Raw genomic sequence first — 24,366 nt, 5'->3', positions numbered from 1 at the left:
TATGAAGAGGAATAAAAATTGTATGGAATATGAAGAGAGAAATATGAAGAGGAATAATAAATATAAGGGATACAAAGAGAAAAATATGAAGGAATTTAATTAATAATAATTAAGATCATGATAAAAAAAGAATAAAAAGAGTATGAAATAATAAAATGAGAATACGAAGAGGTATTTAATGAATATGAAGGAAGACTAAGTAGCATTAGGGAATTCAAAGTATTATTTATTTATTTAAATAAAAATTATTATAATTAATTATTTTAAAAATGATTAATTAATCATAATAAGATAATAAAAATAATAGCTAGAATTTTATTTTAAAAACTAATATGAAAGGCTAGAGTTATTTGCGAAGAAATTTTAGTGACTTTTATAATATTAATACTTAAATAATAGATATATATTATTCAAGCTGAATTTTGAAAGATGAAAAGTAAATTAAAATTTTCATAATAAATTTAATAATTAACTGTGCAAATGTAACATATAAATTAACATAGTAATTTTAAATAATTTAATATTTAAGTTAAATTTTATTGAAAGTAATTTATACAATTAAATGAAAACATGCATAATAAGCAAACAATAATATTACTTTAGAAAGATTTAAAAATGAGAATATTGAAAAGATATAATTTAATTTAATTTTTTATATAATAATCATATATTTAAATTTTGGAATTCGATATTCATCATAAATTTAAGGGCTGGAATTCGATATTTGGGAGGAATCTCAAACCACTTGTATATAGAAGTATAGGTTATTAGATACATTGTTTTGAAAACCGGACCGGACCGGCCGGTTCGACCGGTTCAACCGTGAACCGGTCTTATGGCCGGTTCGGTCCTCCATAAGAACCGGGCTAGCAACGAACCGGAAAAAATCGGTTTGAACCGGCGGTTGAACCGGCTGAAAATTGAAGATGTTATATTTAAATTTAAAATTAGTAATTATTTATATTTAAAGATATAACATAAATATAATAATTATTTATATTTAATTTTAAAATTATGTAATATATTATATATGTATGAATTTTATTTATTTTTTAGTCTAAAATTTTTTAAAATTATAAAATGTTTATGAATAAATTGTCATTATTATTATGTTAATTGTATTATTTTTAATTATATTATTATTTATTACGTCATCCGGTTCGACCGTAACCAAAGCAAATAAGTCTACCAATTATATTATTATATTTTTAAAAAATAAGTCTACCAAAATTGAAACCTAATATATGACCGCCCGAGAAGCTGGCCAGATTGACGGAGCGCGCAGTGCAGGTTCCAAGTCCGGTGCCCGACATGGAGACCGATAAAATAAATATAGATAAAAATAATGCAAACCTTCATTTGTCCTATTTAAGCAATTTCATCTCCCAGCCCAGCGCTTTACGACCGTAGAGATTCGGCTCCAGGCACTCCCGCTCTCTTTTCTCGCTAGACTCGCCGATTTGATATTGGTCCCCTGATCCAATCCGACATCGCTGAGAATTTCGACTGGACCTATAGAATAGAATATAGATCATCCATGTCGGCTGGGAACTCCGGTGGATCCAGCGTCGTCGGTGAGAACTGCAACTTTTTTTGTTCTACTTTCTTTTCCTTTGCCATTTAGGGTTTCTGTTTGGGTTGGAGAGGCGGGCTTGTTGGATCTTTAGGGAATTTGCCCCTTTGACGGATGTTTGCTTCTAATCTCACCATGGATAGCGGAAAAGTTGGTATTTATTTGAGAGGGTACTGTGATATCGGGATTTGACTTTCTTGACATCGGATATACTAAATTTCGCTCTGGAATAGCTATGATCTAGTAATTATGCACTTGTTGTTTGCCGTGATTTTCTGATTTACCTTGCTAAATGGTTTGGTCATTGGTCTCTGAGGGAAGAACGGCCAAGTGGTTGTTGGTTCAAGTAGGCCTTGTTAATGGCAGCTAGAACGGAAATTCATTTTCATATTCAGTGTGTGTTGGGCACAGACACGCCTTCAAGACTCCCTGACACATTTCCAACATGCTTAGAATTGTGTTTGATTATTTTTTGTCAAAACTATTGTCAGGACGCAATCAAACATGACTGGGACACAATCCAGTATGTCCAAGGCACAACCCAACACTATCGGGACACGCCCCGTACAATCAGGACACACATGATCGGGACACATGATGATGTTCTTGTGTATTTTTTTAGGAGCCAACTTAGCATATTATTTCTTTTATCGATGATGATGGAGGTTCTATTTAAGAGGAAATGGGTGTTAGCTGAATTAGGGATACATCAACATGTACATTTTTTTAGATATTTTGAAGATTATATATAATTTTTTATATTTAAAATTGTGTCGATAATGCAATGTTAATATTGGCAAAAGCATACCTAAATATTAATCTTAATGATGATGTGTTATTGAAAATTAAGTATATTTTATAAAAAAAATAAAAGCACACTGATATACTGATAAAAATAAGTGTAATTAAATCAATATTTTTTTATGTTGTTCATTAAACTTTTTATGTGATATATGATATTATATTTCATTTTGTAGTGCTCTTTGATAGAAAATATAGACATTAGGTGTTTTGATTATATATTTTATTTAAATATTTTATAAAAAAATATCTTGGCATGTCATGTAAAAATCCAGTGAAAAAAATAAACTGAATATCTAAATAAAGCAGGTCATAATTTGACGTACAAACTAAGGATAAGAACTTAATAATTTATATCTAATGATCTACATGTTTATAAAAGTTGCTGCACAAATGCAATTATGTAAGTGAAATTTTCAATCATCATTCTCATTATCTACATCTTCCTGATCTTGTCATTCTTTAACAAATTCTTCTTCAGTCAAATCTTCATTATTTTAATCAACAAAAGAATTTTTAGATTAATTAATCATATCATTCCAAACAATATTCTCATGAAATGATGGTTGCACTGGAGTATTAATTGATCTAATAGTTGGGGTTCTTGATGCTAAAATTCCTTATGCTTGGCTTGCCCGATGTTCTCTTGGATGTATGATGAAATCTTGCTATTCTAGTATTTGGAATATCTTCTAAGAATGCAGTAGCATAAATATCTTGCCATCATTAATTTATCATCAAAATAAACTTCTTTGCATCATCCATCATCTGAATGAGCCACTCATAACCATTATCAAATTGAGTCCAACTCAATTGGGAAATGTCATCCCTTTTATTGTTATTATGTTTCAGAATTTGATTGTACTTATTGTAGATCAAGGCATTTAATTGGTAAGGTCTAGCAAACTTTATTGAAGGTGCTAGGTACCCTCAAGTCAACATGGCTGACTAATGCCTGAAGTGTCAGGCACCATCCTTGGTGTCTTGAGTGAAATGAGGAGCTAAAAGAATTTTACATTTTATTAATTAGAAGGAATACTTTTATATAATATAATATGATAATTACCATAATAAAACATCAAAAAAATAGTAGTAAAAATAGATTTTTTGAGTTTTGTGTCTTTCTATATATTTGAATGATAAAAACCTGTTCAAGAGATTGTTTAAAATAAAGTTCTTACAAGGTTCAAAAATTATATTTCAAGTTTAAACAATCAAAGAAAATTTTAACTTGGTAACTTTCATTGTGCAAGGCTGATCTGATTCTCGCTACTATCTATTCATCTTATTCATTACTCATTGTCTCTCTTCCCCATCATTAGATTTGTAGTACTCAATCTCATAATATGGTTGTGCATGCTTTAAAAAAAATTGCATTACAAAGGCAAAAATGCTTTTGCACCTAATACCTTACTCCAAGGTACTTGATTAGGTTTCACCTTAGTGTTGCCACTTGCTGCTTTGAGATTCATAATTTTAAGATTGATTCTAGCAGACACTATGCTGCTTCGAGATTCATAATTTTTTTGAGCTATTCACATATTCTCTCTTCCTCTCTAGTTATTTTTTCTACTCTTCATTCCCATGTAGATTCCAACTCACTAGCTCACCGGGTAAGCTTACTAGTAAAGTCTAGTGCCACCCATGACACAATTTGATCCAATATTCTCTTAGGTACTATGAGCGTGGATTGACGCCATTGATAAGAATATATGCCCTACTTGAGGAGCAACTTCAACAAACGCCATCTATTAATATGGGGAATGCCGAGCACACCACTTGTCGTGACTTTATGGAGATGGAATAATGGATAATGAAGACAATTCAGGATGCCTTAGGCAGGCTCCAAAGGCGATAAAAACAGAGAGCACCCTCGAAGGTTCTTCTAAGTCGGGAGTTTGTCGCAGGAGATCGGATAGCTAAGCATTGACTTCCATAGCTATTCTGGTCCACCCGCTTGCCAAAGAGTAATGAGGAATACATCTTGCCAACCAAGCGGGCTAGGAGGGCTGAGCCCAAGCCCATCAACGCCTTCTCAATGGAAATCATTGAAGCCAGGTTGCCTCCCAAATTCAAGGTTCCATATTTAGAGTCCTTTAGATTTAATGTTCACATCGTCATCATCATTGACAATGGGCCACAATTCGTTTACCAGTGCCTAAAGGACTTTTATCACTTGCAGGCAATTCACCTTTTAGTATACCACCCTTAGACTAATGGGCAAGTTGAAACCGCTAATATGCATATCCTCAATCTTTGAGAAAAAAGGTGGAAGGCGCCAAGGGAAAATGGGTGGACGTGCTTCCATCAGCCCTGTGGGCTCTGAGGATGACTACTTCATCGGCGACTAGACACATGCTGTTCTTGCTCTCGTCAATGAACTATTGCCATTCAAGCTCTACCTCCATCGTTAGTGAATTGTTGCTACTGCCAACCATGAAGAAGGTAAACTTAGCAAGTGGGCGGCGATCAATCTGGAAGGGTTGAATATAACGATGGATCTTTTGGAAGAGCTCATAGCACATGCCGTCCTCATACAAGAAGTACAATGGAGAGTGGCTCCACTGTTGAGTATAAGACTTGGATGTGCTCCACTATTGAGTCCTTGCATATCTACCCTCATAGAGAGCTCATGTATAATTATTACGTGATTGAAAATTCGATTTTCTTATTATTATGGCAAGTCCAGGTATAATAAAGGTCTCATCGAGCTCAAATGAGGGCATTTTAAATGGTGAGTTTAATCACGAAACCCCTCAAATACTTAGCTCAGGTTTGGTAAGCTATTATTGTTGCCCAGTTTAATTTAAGAATTTTATAAAAGTTTTTTTCATTTACTTGACGAGTTCAGTATTTAATTATAAACAAACGAGTTCAAGACTTAAGTATCGTTTTAGACGGTATTTCATTTTCTTACATAAGCGAGTGTCCTAACACATAATTAATGTTGCTTTAAATTCATTTATGGCTGAGTCCTCTAATAAGTTGCTACTACGATGGGCGAGTGCCCTTGCATTACTATTTACTGGCGAGTATGATATTTAGAAATTTGTGAAAACAATTAGTAGGGGTGTCAATATTTGACACGACACGAAAACCCGACCCGGACCCGACCCGGAAAATCCGGGTTGGACCCGCGCGTGCCGCCGCGAGCGCTGCCGCGAGCTGCCGCGCGCTGCCGCCGTCGCCTGCTGCCGCGTGCCGATCGCGCCGCCGCGTGCTGCCGCGGTGCCGGGTCGTGTCGGGTCAACCCGGCAACCCGCCGGGTCGGGTCCAGGTTCGGATTTTCGACCCGTTTCTCTACCCGGGTCGGGTTAGAGTCGACTCGTTTTCCACCCGTGACCCGAGTCAGTTCGGGTTCGACCCGAACCGAACCCGTGACCCGAAATTGACACCCCTAACAATTAGCATACAAAGCAAGAAGCGAGTAAGACTAAAATTTCTTTTAATTTCATTTCATTGTAAAGAGAGCTACGTGTAAAGTCATCCATTTGGGCCAAACAAAATGAAAAATAAAATAAAGCAAAAGTTACAAAAGATGGGTGAGTGACTCAATCACCAATCATACTTATGGCATCACTTTACTTTCTTTTGTTGAACTTCTCGAAGATGATAGAAGGGTCATGAAATACAGAAGACACAAAATTTTGATCAAATCAGTCCCTCATGTCCTTATACTTATGAATATTTCATTGAAATAGAGAAGATACAAAACCAGGCTCTTATGACATGTCGTGCATAGGACATCAGAAATAGTCCCATATAATTCCTAGTACTTGGCACATTAGTATCAGATTCTCATGACTCCCAGTGCATAACACTAATTTCCCATTTAGAATTCAAGCTCTTATACGTCTAGCATTTCACATAAGCAAGAAACAATCGCCGTCATTTTTTTCGGTTGTGATGCGAGCAAAAAATATAGGGGACGCTATATTTTTTGGTCACAAAAGAAGAAACCCTAAACTTGACAAAAAGAAGAGAACTTAGAAATTTTAGAACAAACTCTTATATTTCAAATAAAAGTAAGAAGAAGAAATTAAAAGACTACAAACAACAATTTAACAAACTCGACTCGCAATTAAAAGACACCCTAAAGTTGCTGCACTTGGAAGAAAGATACAGGTGGAGTGGCACTTGCGGAGAGACGAAGAGATTAGAAGCCAAGAAGAAGGGTGGAAAGAGCCCGCAGGATTTCCGGAGGGGATGAGAAAGAAGACGGACAAAGCTCGCAAGCTTTTCCAAGCAAACCCGCAGGTTATAGCTTTTCCAAAAATAACATATCATTTCACTTTTTAAAACAATACAATACCCCCCATATATATAGGTATGAAAGGGGAATACAAAGAGACTCCTAATAAATTTCCATAGGAATTCTAAAAGACTTAGCATTAAACCCAAATGCTTTTTATAAAAAAACATCCCAAGCCAAGGAACCGAAGAGGCAACCACGGGAGCTAAGGAGAGCGCCCGGAACCAAGGCGCCATAGCCACGGGAAAGAGCCCAGGCGCGGAAAACCAGCGGCCGGCCGGAAATCCAAGAGGCAAGGCACGGAAAACAGCAGCCCAAGGGAGGAAGCCAAGGAGCCACCGCATGGGAAAAGACAATTCTTGGAATTCCAAAAGCCGGTTTGGAATTCCAAGAGACATAATTAAAAACATAGAAAGCATAAAAAACATATTTAATATAAGATAAATATGAACTAAAATCATAGCTAATAATGAGCTAACCCTTAGTTCAATAATTGAACTAAAGACCGGCTCATAAATGAGCTAAAATTTCAGCTCAAATTGATTGAGCTTGTAAACTCGGGGAAAGCCAAAAATCAATTTATTTTGGGCTTGAGTTGACCCCCCTTTGTCTACATCAGGTTGGATGTTATAATTGCTCGCTCAAGGAAACACAAATTACGTGCTTTCTCATAGTGGGTATCTTTTTTTCTAATAATGCTATTCACAAGTACTTAAATATGTCCATTTTTCTTTTACATGCCCTAGTTAACAGCTCTTGAGAACCCCACTCTCCACTACAAGGTGCCTCGCTACCACTAACCTTTTTACTTGCGTGTATAGAGGCTCATCTCATTAGAAATTAGAACATTCCTTGTAGGAGGATCGACATCACAAATAGTAGCAGGCTTGATGTAGTTGATCGCCACATTTGCATTGCAAAAGCCTCAATTTCCGCACTAGCATCAACCTTACTCTTCTTTGTAGGTGGGCTGGTGATGAGTTCGCAAGTCATATGCATCACCTGGGCGCCTTGGTCAACCTCCTTGCCTAGCGAGGAGCCAATTGCCTTAGTTTCCTTTTTCTCAGCCTTTTCAGCTCACCCCTGGTGGAAGACAACCTTCTTTGAGTCCCTCAAGAGAGAACAAGTGATGTTGACATATGCCTGCACAAGTACCTAAACCTAATGTCGAGTACCTTCATTGCTGCTGCTCGACTTCGTCTGTTGCACCGCCCATAAGGTAGAGTTTTGAACGAGTTGCTGAAAGCTTCTTCCTTTTCTTCGACAATGATGGGAGTTTGCTTGCTGAAGCAGTAGGCTTTTTCTCCCCTTAAATGTGCTTCGTCGATCGAGTAGGTAGGTCCTTTACCTCCTTTGACTCGTATGTTGTTGCTTGACTTGCATTTATAAAGTTTTTACCTATATATTTTTTTTATTATTAGTGCTCTCAATTGGGTTATTTTTAACTGTTCGACTTGCGTGGTTTTAAATTTAGATCAAAATTGAATGAATTTTGAATGCATTAAAATGAACAACATAATAAATTAAGAATTTATAAAAAAAATTACTTTGTATTTTTTTTTCATCAGTTCTCATCATAATGTATTTATCAAAACCTACTTTAGAGAGTTTAACCAAATTTGCCTTGACATAACATCATAAGATGTTTATTTTTATTCTAAATTAGCAAATTATATTCATGAAATTAGTCCTAACGAATTAGAATAGAGTGCAAAACACTGAATTAAAATTTTGAAAAGAGAGCAGATTTTGTCATTTTATATGTTATGCATTTTTGTGTTCATATATATGCCAATTTACTTCTTATGTCAAGTTTTAATATATTATTTAGTTATTATACAAAAAATCTTCATTTTGATTTTACGCAATTTTCTAACTTTGAGACTTACACCTCAGAATGCTTTGAAGCTCACGCCTTGCTTCTCAAACGAAAAATGCCTCAATACCTAATTGTGCAGTTTTAAACATTGGTTGTGGCCATTCAACTCAGAGCCTTCCCCTTCCTATGGCAATATCTCGCTCATCTCTCTCTCTTATTCTTCCCAAGAGTTGTCGACGACATCAACCAACATGTTGGTCGCAGGTCCCCTCATGCCCATTGTCTCGACCCGACCTACTTGGCACTATAGAACTCACTTAGAGACCACTCATTGGAGTTCTTTCAAACTCACCCTCTTTCAGTTAATTAGAGTTTGACATGTCTCTATTGTAGTCTATATAGCATTGTACTTTTTCTCTTTTTGTGTAGCTTTTTCTGTAGCCCTCATAATCTATAAATAAGAGGTGATGAGCAGCAGTTTGGGACTTTTAGACTGATTTTAGTAGACGCCATGTTGCTTGGAGATTCATAGGTTTCTTGAGCTGTTCATATATTTTCTCTTCCTCTCCAACTACTCTCCATTCCCACTTTAGATTCCAGCTCATTAACTCGTGGGGGCTTGTTAGTAAAGTTGGGCGTCACCCGCAGGCAAAATTGGTTCCAACATTCACCAAAGGAGGTGTTGCCTTTAATGCATGACAAACGTTGTTCCAAAATGATGATACAAGGATAGTCTTACATGCCCTAATTCCTTTGTAATCATTAGCAAAGTTTGACTTGCTCCCAGCTTTAGAAATAAACATTCATCTCAAATCTTCTCATATTTATGAATGATAGAAAGAGTCAAGAAAGAAGTAGCAAATTTGAGTTATTTCCTCCCACAAACCTTAACATCGTTTTCAAAGGAATCTAAAGGCTTCTATGGCTTCGTTGGAGTTCCACAAATATATTATAATTGACCATGCAACTAAATAAGAATTGAAACGCCAAGTTTAAAACTTTTAATTTGGGTTAAAAATTGACTACATACTTCTTTATGGCTTGAATGATTGTTTGTCATTTGTCTAACATTTTCCTCTCCATTCTTCTCAACTTAAATATCAAGCAACTTGGATAACAACATCGCATTCCTCTTCTGATCATCAGCTTGCTCTTGAAGATTAATTCCTGATGAAAAATTTATCAAGAAGTGATTATCGTTTGATTCCTCTTATTAATCCATTTGTTTGGCATAGGCTATAATCTTATTCCAAATATCCTTGTATTTTTTTTTGTCTTTTCTTCTTAACATCAACCTTTGTGTGGAGAAGAGAAACCCTCAACTCATGATGAAAAGTTCCAGCAACCCTAGTCCATAATGCCTTATATTTCAATAATAACATTGAAGCTATCCAGCTTAGCAATATTAAAGATATATGCTTTCTTGATAGTGCATTTATTATAGATTATATATGGTTCTCTCTTTATCATCCTTGCCAAGAATCTTTTTAATGTCAACCTATCTCATTATTTCATTCCAATTTATTTTGCCTGGCTAGAAAAAAAATAATTATCCAAAGTACATTGTCTTATGCCTGGGAACTTATTACATCTATTTTAGATTTCATCAATTCTCCCCCTCTATTAGAATACCTCATTGCTTCAATCATCATTCGTCATCCTGATTATCATTAACGAAACTTTCATCTCTATATGGAGTTTGTTTTGTTGCATTTATTTTTGTTTGATAACCAATTAACTTTTGGTTTCATTTCATTGTGGATTTTCTTACAAACCAACGTTTTTCCTTTCCACCTCGCTTGGTCCAATCAAGTGTCTTGGGAAATGCACCATTTATAATTTTTCTACAAAAACACACACTTATATTTAGTTTCATTATTTATATCAGTAAGGTCCATATGTTTCGATGTAGGATCTTTTCTTCTTGCAATGTGAGACATCTTCAATAAAGGTAAATCTTATTTTATAGATAAAGCATCCCAAAGATTAAATTCTAAGGCTAAATCAAATTAATGATATTTTTTAATTTTTAATAATAGAAATTTACCATTAATATTTTATTAATTTTAAGTGGTGCACAATACTTTCACAGATAAGTATAGAGACATAAGACTCCTTATAAATAAAAAGGTTCTAGGACCTATTTCAAGCTGAATTTCACTCTAGGATCTTGTGAATATTAGTGATCATAGGCTAAACTCGAACATTTAATATCTACCCTAAAAATCAGAGATGATGGTTCTTGTATTAAAGCTCTTTGTTAATTTTGATGTATATAATATTAGTAATTATTAATCCAAATTATTAAATGATAAAGTGGTAGTTAGATGTAATATTTTTAAGCATATTGATTTTATTATTTAAAAAGAATGGAGACATAGATTACGATCTCTGATGCACTAGCTCTTCTCCTCAAAGAGATATGTAGTGTCCGCTATATATCGGACATGATACTCATTCAACACATGTTGAACATGTTAAAAACGTGTCTGTTTGAAAAAAAATATTAAAAATAGACTTGCGTGTTCGATAAGCGTGTCTTAAATATTTTATAATTTTTTTAATGAAAAAAATATTAAATATTTAAAAATAAACATGTTAAATATTTTATAACATCTCTTATATTTCAAAGTTTTATTCATTAAAAAATAAATATTAATTTTTTTATTTGCCCTCCACAACTCCAAATGAAATGCCCGCACTCAATACGTCATTCCCTGAACATTTTTGTTTTCATTTCTCTCTAGTTGTTCATGGTTAGGGTTTCACAACAATGCTCAATACTATCTGAACATCGACTTCTCACTGTCACAACATCAACATCAACGTTTCAACATCAAAGTCTAACACTCAACGTTATCTTGATATTGACGCTCTACACTAATAACTTCTACACTCCCAATTCTCAACAACCAAATTTTTATCATTTTTAGCACAAATCCTAGTTAAATGAAGTTATTTTTTAATTTTTCTTAATATTCTACTTATTCAATTCTTGTATGCTATTTTTAAGATATTAAAATTTTAAAATTGTGTCCAACTCATGTTCATATTTTTCTATTTTCAATAATTGATATGTCCTACATCCGTGTCGTGTTGTGTCCATGTCGCATGCCCCTGTTTGGGCATCATAGATTATGTTATAACATATAGAGTCATAGATGAGTGGTTAAAATGAGGAATTTCCTTTGGAGAATTATGTGATAATAGGATATTTAGAGACTTGAAGATAAATTTTATAAAATTGCAATTAGTCCATGTTTTATAGGCGTGAATGTGGACAATAAAAAAGTATTGATATCTAATTTGAGCATGATATAAATGACAATGTTAAGACGAACTTATCATGAAATTCAGAAGGAAGTTGGAAATATGAATGTTAATGTTAAGAGATTGGTTGGAGTAGTCTTTTTGAACCTAAGAAGTACTCATGAAAAAAATGAAATTAAAGTCAAAGCATTAGGAATGCAAAGGAGCATGCATAGAAATTGTTCAAAATGATTGTCAAGAATATTTTTAGAGCTTTAGAAAACACATAGCGGGAATGAATAGAATACGAGGATTCATAAAGCTATTCCCAAATAGTTTGGATAAGGCTGATTTGATGATAAAATGATAGCCTGATGTGATATGTTTAGAATATTTATCTATTATAAAAAAAATTAGATCTAGATGATATAACTTTAGAGTTCTGGTTGGGTGACTAAAATAGTCAAGTACTTCTAGAGTACTATGTTACGCCGGCGGAAGGTTTGGTGGGCCCAGGCATGCGTTAAACACTTCGTTTTGAGGGAAATTTTGAATTAGAAGGGTGTTTAGGGAATTTGTATCCTTCCTTTAGCCTTAATTAGGGAGTAATGATAGAATTAGGGGGTCATCTTGAATTGGAATTGTAATTTGAGATCTAGTGTTCTTTTGCTTTGGGCTCTTGGCGTTGCCGGAGATTTAGAGAGTTGTTCTTCCTCTCGGATTGAAGAATAATTTTATCTTTGCTATTTTACTTCATCGTCTAGTGGAATACAAGTCTCTACTTGAGCTTTCTCAGATTTCTCGCTGTTTTCCCTGTATGGCTGCTGTCCCCTGCTGAAATCAGTAGTTTTTTTTGTTGTTTTTCACTCCGATTTCGATTAGGTTTGCTTGCGAACTCAAGTATTCCTTAGGGTTACTTGCGAACTCAAGTATTTCCTATCAAATTAGTATCAAAGCCTCGATTTGGGACTGTCGGCGGCTGAAAACCTGAAATTGTTTTCTTCCGGAAGAAAATCTTCGTGATTCTTGGGAAGATAGATGGCCGGGAAGAAGGTAGAGGTCTTGGAAGGAGAGATCGGTCAACTAAAATCAGATTTGGAGAGAAAATTCTTTGACTTCCAACTCAAATCACCTCCAACAATGAAAGGATAGAGGGGAAATTCACGGTGATGGAAGAAATGTTGGAGAAACTTTTGGAGTTGAAGACAAATCCTATGACATCGGAAGCAAGAGAGACCACCGGAGGCCATGGTGTAGGAGGAAATCCGAATCTGTTTAAGGGGAGGAGAAATCTGGAAGTAGAGGTCATTGAGAGGGAGGACGACATGCCACCTATAGAGCCACTTTCTAGAGAGGAGATGAGTTTGGGAAATGACAGAGGGGTGTTGATTTCGTCAGGAGAAGGGAAGAATTTCATTGCCGGGGTGCTGATTTTGAAGGGAGGAGAGGGGAATACGATGAAGGTTTCGAGTATAATCACCGGAGGGAAGATCGTGACAGTTGGGGAGTACCTCCTTTTCGAGGAATGAGAAGTTGTGGAGGATTCAGGGGAAACGGGGGAGACCCACGGGTGAGGAAGCTGAAGATGCCCGTCTTTGAGGGTGAAGACGGTCATGGTTGGATCTACAAGGTGGAGCGATACTTTGCTGTCAACGGGTTGACAGAGGATGAGAAGCTGACAGCGGCGGGTTTGTGTTTGGAAGGAAAAGCCTTGGCATGATATCAGTGGCGTGATAAGAGGGAGCCCATCCGGAGCTGAAGAGAGTTCAAAGATATCTTATTGGAGCGTTTTCGAGCCGATGGGGGAGGAGACTTCTATGAGCAATTCTTTGCTTTGACTCAGGAGGGGACTGTGGCAGACTACCAGGACAAGTTTGAGTACTTGGTTAGCAGATTGGATCACATTTCAGAGTCAGCCCTGGAAGAGAACTTCATGAAGAGGCTTAAACCTGAGATACGAACAGTAGTCTGGGTGCTAGAGCTGAGGAACCTAGGGAAGGCTATGGAGTTGGCGCAGTTGGTGGAAGTTCAGAAGAAATCAGAAAGAGGAGCTCGAGGGAACTATTATGGGGATCATATAAGATGACAACTACATTCTTACCATCAAAAGGGGCAGCGCCAGGGGGTCTGAAGGAAGCACCAAAGGAGAAACTGGAGGGGGAAATGTGGGACAATTCAAAAAGCTGACAGAGAAGGAGATGCAGGATAAGAGGGCAAAGTGGTTGTGCTTCAGATGTGATGAGAAGTACATGTCGGAGCATAGGTGCAAGGATCGAACTCTTCAGGTTCTTCTTGTCTGTGAAGACAAGGAAGACGAGGAGGTAGGTGGGAGCAGATCTGAAGAGGAAGAGGAGAAGTTGCACCTGGATGTGCAGAAGTCTCTTTGAACTCTGTAGTGGGATTCACTCCGAGTCACATTATGAAAGTGAAAGGAGAGAGCTGACCATGAGGTGGTGATGTTGATTGACAGTGGGACAACCCACAATTTCATTTTCACCCAGATCGTTGAGTTGTTGGGGATGGAGTTAGTGGAAACATGAGGCTATGGGGTGATGATGGGCATGGGAAGGGTGGAAATGGACAGAGGAGTTTGTAGAGGGGTAGTGCTGAAGATTCAGGAGATCCAGGTGAGGGAGGACTTCCTTCCCTCTGAATTGGGGAGTACTGACATCATCTTAAAGATGAAGTTGTTGCAGACATTGGGGTAGACCAAGATCAATTGGGGTACATTGAGGATGGAGCTGGTAATGGGGGGTAGGAGGATGATTCAAGGTGATGTTGGGCTGACCAAGGCTGGGATTTCTCTCAAATCCCTAATTAGAATCATTCAGGAGGGAGGAGGCTACTTAGTGGAGTTGCACTGCTTGGAAGGGGTCAGACTAGAGGAAGAAGGCAATGTTCCATCTTAAGTGCAGCCGCTTATAGATCAGTTCAGCGAGGTTTTTCAACTTCCACAGGGTTTACCTCCTCAGAGGGAGTTGGAGCACGCCATTACTTTGAAAGAAGGGAGACACCGATCATCGTTCGCCCTTACCGTTACCCACAAATTTAAAAAGATGAGATTGAGAAGTTGATCTGTGAAATGATGGAGGTGGGGATCATTAGACGCAGCATTAGCCCTTTTGCTAGTTTAGTTCTCCTGGTCAAGAAGAAGGATGAGAGTTGGAGATTTTGTGTGGATTATCGGGCTTTGAATAGGGGCACTGTACTAGACAAGTTCCCAATTCTGGTGATTGATGAGTTCTTGGATGAGCTATATGGGGCAGTGATGTTTTCCAAGTTGGACTTAAAATTCGGATGCCACCAGATCAGAATGAGGGAGGCAGATGTTCCAAATACAACATTCATGACACATGAGGGGCATTATGAATTTCTGGTAATGCCCTTTGGATTGACTAACGCTCATGCAACTTTTCAATATTTGATGAATAGGATATTCAAGCAGCACCTCAAGAAGTTTGTCCTGGTCTTTTTTGATGACATCCTGGTGTACAACAAGGTCGTGGAGGAGCACTTGGAACATTTGAGAGTGGTCTTAGAAGTTCTTCAGGAGTATTAGCTGAAAGCCAACCTGAAGAAGTGCAGCTTTGCTCAGGCAAGTGTGGAGTACTTGGGACATGTGATATCCCAAGGAGTGGCGGCAGATCAAACTAAAATTGAGGCAATGCAGAAATGGCCACTGCCTAGGAACATAAGGGAGTTGAGGGTTCCTAGGCTTGACTGGGTATTACAGGAAATTTGTGAAGGGGTACAGTACCATTGCATGGCCTTTGACTGAGCAGCTGAAGAAAGACAACTTTTCATGGGGAGAGGTAGCGACCAAGGTCTTCGAGAGGTTAAAGGAAGTCATGACCACTGTTATTGTTCTAGCTCTTCCGAGACTTTACTGAGGTCTTTGTAGTAGACATCGATGCATCAGGATATGAGTTGGGGGCAGTGTTGATGCAGAACCATAGGCCTATAGCATACTTCATTTAAGTGCTATCAACCAGGGGAAGACTAAAGTCAGTGTACGAGAGGGAGCTGATGACCATTATCTTGACTATTCAGAAGTGGCGCCCCTATCTTTTGGGTCGACACTTCATCATTCAGACTGATCAGAGGAGCTTAAAGTACCTCTTGGAGCAAAGAATGGTAACTGAGGAGCATCAGCGATGGCTATCCAAACTATTGGGCTATGATTTCGAGTCCAGTACAGGCCAGGCTTGGAAAATAAAGTAGCTGACGCTTTGTCCAGGTGTGTGGGGGAGCTCCATGAGCTGGTTGTGTCTGTACCATTGATGGTCGACTGGGGGGCCATCAAGGAAAAAAGCATGTTGAATGAAGAACTAAGAAAGATCAGTGAAGACTTGAGGAAAGATAAGATAGCCATCCTGGTTACTGCATTGAGGGGGAGAGACTATTGTATCAAGGGAGGGTGTGATGCCACGAACCTCCATACATATTCCCCACTTGTTGTAGGAGTTCCATGGCAGCGCAGTTGGAGGCTATTCAGGAGTTCAGAAGACATACAGGAGGCTGACAGCGGAGTTCTACTTGAAGGGGATGCATAAAGATGTTGAAGAGATGGTGGCAAGGTGTGAGGTGTGCCAAAGAAAAAAATACATGACTATGACTCCAGGAGGATTACTACAACCATTGACACTTCCAAACAGAGTTTGGGAGGAAGTGTTCATGGATTTCATCAACGGCTTACCAAAATCAGAAGGATTCACGGTCATCATGGTGGCTGTTGACAGACTTAGCAAATATGCACACTTCATCCTCTTACGATATCCTTACACCGCAGTGTCAGTAGCAGCAGCATTTATCAGGGAGGTTGTAAGATTGCTTGAGATTCTTGAATCGATTATGTCTGATCAAGACAAAGTGTTCCTCAGTCAGTTCTGGAGATAGCTGTTTAGGATGCATGGCACTATCCTTAAGAGGAGCATCGCCTACCACCCAGAGACAGATGGACAAACAGAGGTGTAGAATCGGAGTTTGGAGACCTATTTGCGGTGTTTTGCTTCTGAAACTCTGTGAATGTGCGCAAAGTGGTTACCAGGGGCTGAGTATTGGTACAATACATCCTACAATTCTGCTTCTCAGATGACTCCGTTCAAAGTGTTGTATGGGAGGGACCCCCCACACCTAGTGCACTATGGGAGAGGAAGTACACCTATCTCTTCAGTTGAATAATACCTAGATGAAAGAGACCAGGTGTTGGAGGAGTTGAAGAAACATCTGGGAAGAGCACAACAAATCATTAAGAAAGGAGCAGATACACACAGGAGAGACATACAATATGAAGTGGGGGAGAAGATGTACTTGAAGCTAAGGCCCTACAGGCATAAATAAGTGGCTAACAGGAGGAACGAGAAATTGGCCCGAGGTACTTTGGTCCCTATGAGATCTTGGGGAAGATTGGAGCAGTGGCGTATCGTCTGAAGTTACCCTCCTCCGCTAGCATACACCCGGTGTTTCATGTGTCACAGCTGAGGAGAGCACTAGGAGAGCATGCAGCTAATGCTGAATTACCAGCATCATTGACAGAGGATTTGGAGGTGGTCATGGAACCCGTGGAGCTGGACGGGATAAGGTTGGATAAAAAGGGAAGCAAAGAGTTGTTGATCAAATGGAAGGATCTCCCCGACTACGAGGCGACTTGGGAGCCCTATTAGATTGTGAAGCAGCAATTCTCGTATTTTCACCTTAAGGACAAGGTGAATCTTTCGGAAGGGAGTAATGTTACGCCGGCCCAGGAGGGGCCGACTGGACCGGTCCAATCAGGACCGGTTCGGTTCTACACCCGGCGGCCCAGTGCCAGGCAAAACCAGGCAGAGAGGGGGGGGGGGGGGTTTGGTGGGCCCAGGCATGCGTTAAACACTTTGTTTGGAGGGAAATTTTGAATTAGAAGGGTGTTTAGGGAATTTGTATCATTCCTTTAGCCTTAATTAGGGAGTAATGATAGAATTAAGGGGTCATCTTGAATTGGAATTGTAATTTGAGATCTAGGGTTCTTTTGCTTTGGGTTCTTGGCGTTGCCGGAGATTTGGAGAGTTGTTCTTTCTCTCGGATTGAAAAACAATTGTATATTTGCTATTTTACTTCATCGTCTAGTGGAATACAAGTCTCTACTTGAGTTTTCTCTCAGATTTTTCGCTGCTTTCCCTGTGTGGCTGCTGTCCCCTGCTGACGATTTCGATTAGGTTTGCTTGCGAACTCAAGTATTCCTTAGGGTTACTTGCGAACTCAAGTATTTCCTAACATACTATACGATAATATAATATTATGGAGATTTAATATTGAATTATATAAAATTGTTATTAAACCAATTATGTTGTATAGATCCAAGCTTGGGTAATATAAAATGAGAATTTTAAGATGGTCTTGTAGCAAAATTATGAAGTATATATTGATGGAAATAGCATCTATTAAAGATAAGATAGTGAAAAATAAGCTTAGGTAGTTTTGATAGGTACAGAGAAGGGAAAATGGTACAATAATAATGTGTTGATAAATTAATATAAATTAATTAGAAAAATAATGGGGTAAATTGAATGTAACTTGGATAGAAATTTTGTATATCTATCTCATGCTACACATGATAGAGATGAATGAAGAATGAGGACTTGACCGCTATAAGTTGGGATATTTACATTGAATTTAAAATCATGGACATAAATTTGCTCTTTTTCATGTCATATTTATGGGCGTATGTATGTAGGCATATATAAGGCATGCAAATGTGCCTGCATATTTATGTTATACAATCAATCATTTTAGTTGCTCTATTTTAAATTAATTGTGAAATTGATTTATTCAGGTTGGCCTTATATTTTGAACTAAGACATACATCTTGGATGGACAAAATAATTGTGGTGGTCTATGATGCAAGTACACGGACACGACGACACGGACATGGGACACAATTTTTTTTTGAAAATATAGGACATGGGTACGGCGTTGACACCACATTATAATTTTTTTTATATAGTTTATAGAATTATTTAACATCATATTAGAAATGACAAACAATAATAAATGAATGTCATGATAACTTATCTAGCTTAGCAACCCAGAAACATTGTCTGATATACCATCAAACTTTTAGCAACAAAGACTGAAAATCCTTCTATTATTGCATTGATGGCTAGGGAATTAGGTGCACCAACATAGCTTCAATAGTAATGAGAAAGCACTAGGAATGAAGAGCTAAGAAGGAGAAGAGGAAGAGTAGAAGGGGAAGGGAATATACCTGTGGGAGAGGGATAGTAGGCCCAATAGAAGGCTCAGAGGGGGTCGAGTCCAGCAGCTAGAGTGGTAGTTGGGTTCCGAGGTCAGGCAAGGGCTTTGGTTTGCTATGAGTGCCAAAGAGACTAATGAGGAGAGGGGTTTGACGGGTCTTCCTACGTGAGATCGAGGGAGAGCAGAGGTGGGGAGATCGATTGGGTCATTCTCACGCAAGAGAGGCGAAGGATGCAGGAGACGGTCTAGTAGGGCTTGCGATCGGCAAGCACTACAGGCGACGGGAGGAGGGAAGTTCGGCACTATGAGGGGCTGTAGGAGACGGGGCAAGGGGCGGAACCCGCGGCTTTTGGTGGTGGAAGCGAGAACATATCGAGAGAGATGAGAGGCATCGGCTGGGGTTTCTCATGCGAGAGAGAGGGAAAACTCGTGGGGGCTTCGACCTTCGTCGCACAAACATAAAAGACGAGGGTAGAAAACGAGAGAGTAACAGTGTAGAGCGAAAATTTTAAGGCATACGGCAGGTAGTGGGCTCATATCGATGCATATATGAGCTAACAAGTGAATGCGTTGTTTTATTTGATTTAGTTAATATAAAATATAAAATTTTGTATTTTAAAATAATTTTATCATTAAAAATTTGGACACGCATGTCCACGTAAATTTAAACAATATGTTAGTCAGACAGGTTTACCGTGTCTGACACGTGTCCCAGTTGTGTCGGGCATGTGTCCATGTTTTACATTGCATTCTCTCTTCTAGATGCGTGTCGGTGCATCATAGGTGGTGGTGCATAATTAACATACTAATAAGGTATAATATAGATTAATCCAACAAAACTGAAGGGTAGTTTTCTTTGAAGAATATGCATAAAGGTAAAACTTTTACTTCAAATGACGGCCTTTTACTGTTCAAAATTCTATTGAAAAGATTTGTTAATTCTTCTAACAGCTTTATAGACGATTCAAACTTATAATTCATATAAGAAGTTATGCGTGATATAAGTGGTATAAAAGTTAGAAAAATTATAGTAAGAGAATTAATTTGGTTTAATACTTGGAAGATCTATCATGAAAGTGATTATTTGTGAAGAAAATTAATGAAAAAAGAATAAATAGCAAAGAAAGGATCTTTGTATGATTCATATAGATCTTAAGAAGGCATATGGTTGAGTAGCAATTGAATTGATTTGATTAGTAGATGCATTTTCTTATTTGGGTTTGTTGATTCTATTGTGCCAGAGTTGATTTAGTAGATTAACTCCTTTGTTGGTAAATCTTGGTTAAGATTAAGCCTTCTAAGTATATTTCCTATTTTAGTCATCTATTTCCTAGTTTAGTCATTAAAATTTCTTAGGAAAAAGAAAATATTAAGATCTAGTCTAGCCATTCTGAGACACATAGATTCAAGAAACCCTATTGAGATTAATTACTTTCTATTGTGCCATAGTTGATTTAATAGAATGCGTTCACCTCTTGCCTTTGGATTGAGTTCCGTTGACTTTGCTGGTTCCATTTATCCACATTTGATTCAATGGACCAAAACTGAACTAGTAGGCATAGGAAGGATTAAGTTTTTGAGACCCCTCCAAGCTTAGTTATTCTCAGACACATTTGCCTATCATTAGGTATTCCTGTATCTATTCTTTTGGCTCTAGCTTTATTAGATTCTATCCTCCGGAGATTTTGCAAAATTTTTGTTAATTTCAAATCAAATCAACTCCCATCTAGTTGATTAGTGTAGTGATATACATTAGCCATTTTGCTTACTGCAGTGTTGAAGCTCACCTTTCTTGATTACGAATTTTTGGGTTTGTTTGATGGGATCAAGTAGCCTTTTTGGTTAAATTCTTTACTTGGTTAGATTAAGCAGGTATGCTTTGTTGCGAAAAGAAATTCAGTCTTTTAACTACTGATATCACTGTGGATTAGCTGGGATTGAACCACATCTTGATCATACTCTAGCTTTCGTTTAAAAAAAAATCAACTCTTCCTATTTTTACTTGGCCCTATCATATCCAATCTAGAGTGCATCTTTATCATGATTAACTACCCATTGTGTTGCAAGGGATGATGAAGATAACAGAAATGGATCTTCTGTTTTAATTTGAATTGTAAACACTCGAATGAGAGTTAAGATTATTGAAAGTTGACAGTTAAATTTAAATTAATATATAAGCCAATTTAAATTTAAATTTAAAGTTAATATAAGTCATATGCTATGCTTAGTTAGCTGTTACATAAAATAGTTGAATATTCAGTAGTCAGAAATGAATTTAGATGCCTATATAATTAATTTTCAATTAAAATTTAAAAGAATGACAGAAATGATGTGATGGTTAAGTAATAAATAAGCAAATCAAAAATCAAAAATTAATTTAATATCAATGTCTTATTTAGAATAGTTAAATATAAAGTAAATGGATTTATATTATAAAATTGAATTCAAATTTAAAAATAAGGACATATATGATGTTATAATTACGCATTAAATAAAATAATCGTTGCTTTTGAAGTCAAAATTTAGTCATGTCAATTGTCATGTAATAGTTCTTAGTATATTTGAATTCAGTTTCAAATTGTGCCATGTGGCAGTCTCTTGATATGCTAAGTGCACCATGATCCCTAAACTTCTAAAATCCCTCATATAAAACTAGTTAATGTCCTACGTTGTAAGGGATTATTAAAAGTAATAATAAATTGTTATTTATTGCTTTAGACTTGAGTTAAAGTGATCGAAGTTAGGGTAAATAAATTTTAGAAAAGTGCAAATAACTATATGTATGTGTGTATGTTTCTATAAGTAACATAAAAAAATAGTTTACATATATTCATGATAATTGAATACTATTTAAAATATTTATAGTTTTAAGTGTGAGTTTAAATTTAAAAATAATGACATGTATGATGTGGTAGTTATATATTAAATTTAATTGTTATTTTTCAAATTATAACTCATTGCCAGCAACATTGTCAAATGGGACCTAAGCCTTTTGCCTCTTTATTAAGCCTATCCACAAGATTAAACAAGCAGGAAGCTCATCCTAGACTTCTTAGTAGAAGCAAAGAAAAATAAAAGATGATTTGAGATTGTATAAACTAATTTTTTTTCCAGAAGTTTACTCTTTTAAAAAGCGTATGTTGGATCTCAACGTTCATTGCTAACGTGGTATGGTTGATTACTAAATTTTATGGGCTTGATGTTGACTAGCTATGATGCTAGCCATCAACACCAGTGCGTTTTTCTTATTTATTTAATTTTTCTTGCAAATTTATTATCTAATTGTGGCATACACCAAACTTGGGAGTTCAGCTAGTTAGAAGTTTGGTTGATTCAAATAATTGAAATATTATCTTATACTGGGGGTTTGGCAAGTTTAAAATTTTAGTTAAAAACTGAATTATGAATGTACCTCTTGGATAATTTTTGCTTTTCATATTATTCCTTCGTGTTGGTGCTATAAATTATGCGTGATTACACAATCTGGATTCCATAGATTTTGAAGCTCAAAGCCTATTCATGTGGTGATTGTGTGCTTTTACAAAGCTCATTTTACATCAAAGCTAGCTATGACAATCTAATTATGGAATTTCTTATTTTGTATGTAGCCCATCTAAGCTTGTTGTTTAGGATCTTAGGTTTCTGACCAATAGCTCATGGGTTTGAGGCCTTATATATGTGTGTGAGAGTTTCCAAAAAAATTAAAAAATAATTAAAAAATTCTTATGATTTTGTTCCTTGGAGGGGATGTCGATGCTGTGGAGGATTATCTTATTCATGATATTGTTGGTTGCCTTAAGGTTGAACGAGGGCATGGTGATGATGGACTAGCCCTCCTTGACCATTCTACTTAGTTGTGTGACCTTCGACTCCCTTCAGCTTTGACTCAATTTTTTTAGCTACTTGATGGATTCCCCTACCTTGTTGTTTCGGTTATCTATAGGTTTTTTAGCTTGGGATAATGAGGTCTTTTTTCTATATTTTATTTGTAAATTCAATGAGAATTTATGATTGTAAATATGGGGGGTTTAAGGATTGTATAAAACAATTTGGTTTTTATTTTTATTTAGAATAAAATTCCTTCTTAACATAATTCTTTCTAGTTTTAATTGGTACAATCATGGATCAAATATTTTTCTAGGAAATTTAACTCCTTTTACTAGCCTGAGATCGTGATTTGGTGATTTTTTTTCTATTGTTTAGTTATAGTAAATAGTTTACAAGCATGATAAATTTTTCATCCAATTTGTTACAATCGCATCTTATAATTTTGGTGTGATTTTAAATCTAATGGATGATTTTAATTCTTTTGAGTCTTAGGTGTTAATTCTAAAAATGTCTATTATATTATCATATGTGAATTTTCTTTTTTGTATTTATTGTTTTCATCTATTGTTGACCCCCCTATATAAAAAAAATATAGCAAAAATCTCGCATACGCACCTGAATCCCGCGAGTACTGTCGAAATCCTGCCAGATCACTATTCATGAGGCGCCGTTGCAGTCGTATCCCGCGATTCCTGCTCGAGGAGGTTTATTTGCGCCGTTAAATACCCAACCAAAGAAAGCCTTCGGTTGCTCCCTCTTTTCACACGAACTCCCGCTCTTCCATTCGCAAACTCCAACCGACGCCTCTATACCTCTCACGGCTCTGCCTCTCTTGCCGACACCAGAACCCCATCTCCGACCCAGAGAGAGAGAGAGAGAGAGAGAGAGAAAGAGAGAGAGAGAGAGAGGGGAGAAACCAACCTATATGTACCGAACGGACTTCGCCTCCTTTGACGACCTTCTTTCTTGTCCGATCGGAAGTAGCGACAAGAGCTCGTTCTACAGGTAACTTTCTCCCTTCCATTCGCTTCTTCGCTAAATCTCGTAAATCCGTCGAACTACATAATCAATAAATCAAGGATTTATGGTAAGAAGAAGGGAAATGGATGATTTAATGTTTCGTGAGATTTAACCATTTTCTATATCATGTTTGACAGGATTTCGCATTAATCCTTCTTAAATCCTGTTGTTTAAACATGATTTAAGTTAAATCCTATCTAAATACTGCTCATATTATGCATGAATCCGGGTTTAGTCCTTGTATCCAACGACAAAAAAATGTAAACAGAGGATTTAAATCCTATTTAATTTTTTTAATTTTTTAAAATTAACTTTTTTAATTATAGCTGATTATTAATTATAATAATTAGTTAGAAAAAATTAGTTGTAATTAATTATTTTTAATTATACCTAATTATCATTATTAATAATTAGTTTTAATTAATTAAAATTAATTTTAATTTAACTAAGTTTTAATTATAGCTAATTATAATCATATATTAGCTATAATTAATTAAAGTTAATTGCGATTAATTATTTTTAATTATTATTAATCTTAATTAGTTATAATTAATTATTATTAATTATATTTAATTATTACCTTTAATTATAACT

General features: G+C 36.6%; 1 protein-coding gene across 2 annotated transcripts in view; it reads left to right on the top strand.

Annotated features, from left to right (window-relative positions):
* The first annotated feature begins 1,374 nt into the window (after positions 1-1,374).
* LOC110111541 (ubiquitin-conjugating enzyme E2 variant 1C) overlaps positions 1,375-24,366 on the top strand; it is a 42,203-nt gene continuing 19,211 nt past the window's right edge. Inside the window, exon 1 of one of the 2 annotated variants that reach the window (XM_020843457.2) lies at positions 1,375-1,574. In XM_020843457.2, the coding sequence (XP_020699116.1) occupies positions 1,538-1,574 (37 nt within the window). In that variant the 5' untranslated portion in view covers positions 1,375-1,537. Of the gene's footprint in view, positions 1,575-18,613; positions 18,635-24,366 lie in introns of those variants that run through there. The other variant, XM_028700354.1, reaches the window with a different exon arrangement.

Source organism: Dendrobium catenatum, unplaced genomic scaffold (genome assembly GCF_001605985.2).
Source record: "Dendrobium catenatum unplaced genomic scaffold, ASM160598v2 fragScaff_scaffold_1494, whole genome shotgun sequence".
Classification (NCBI taxonomy): Eukaryota; Viridiplantae; Streptophyta; class Magnoliopsida; order Asparagales; family Orchidaceae; genus Dendrobium; species Dendrobium catenatum.
The sequence above is the reverse complement of the archived record's forward strand: the minus strand, read 5'-3'. Positions and strand labels throughout refer to the sequence as shown.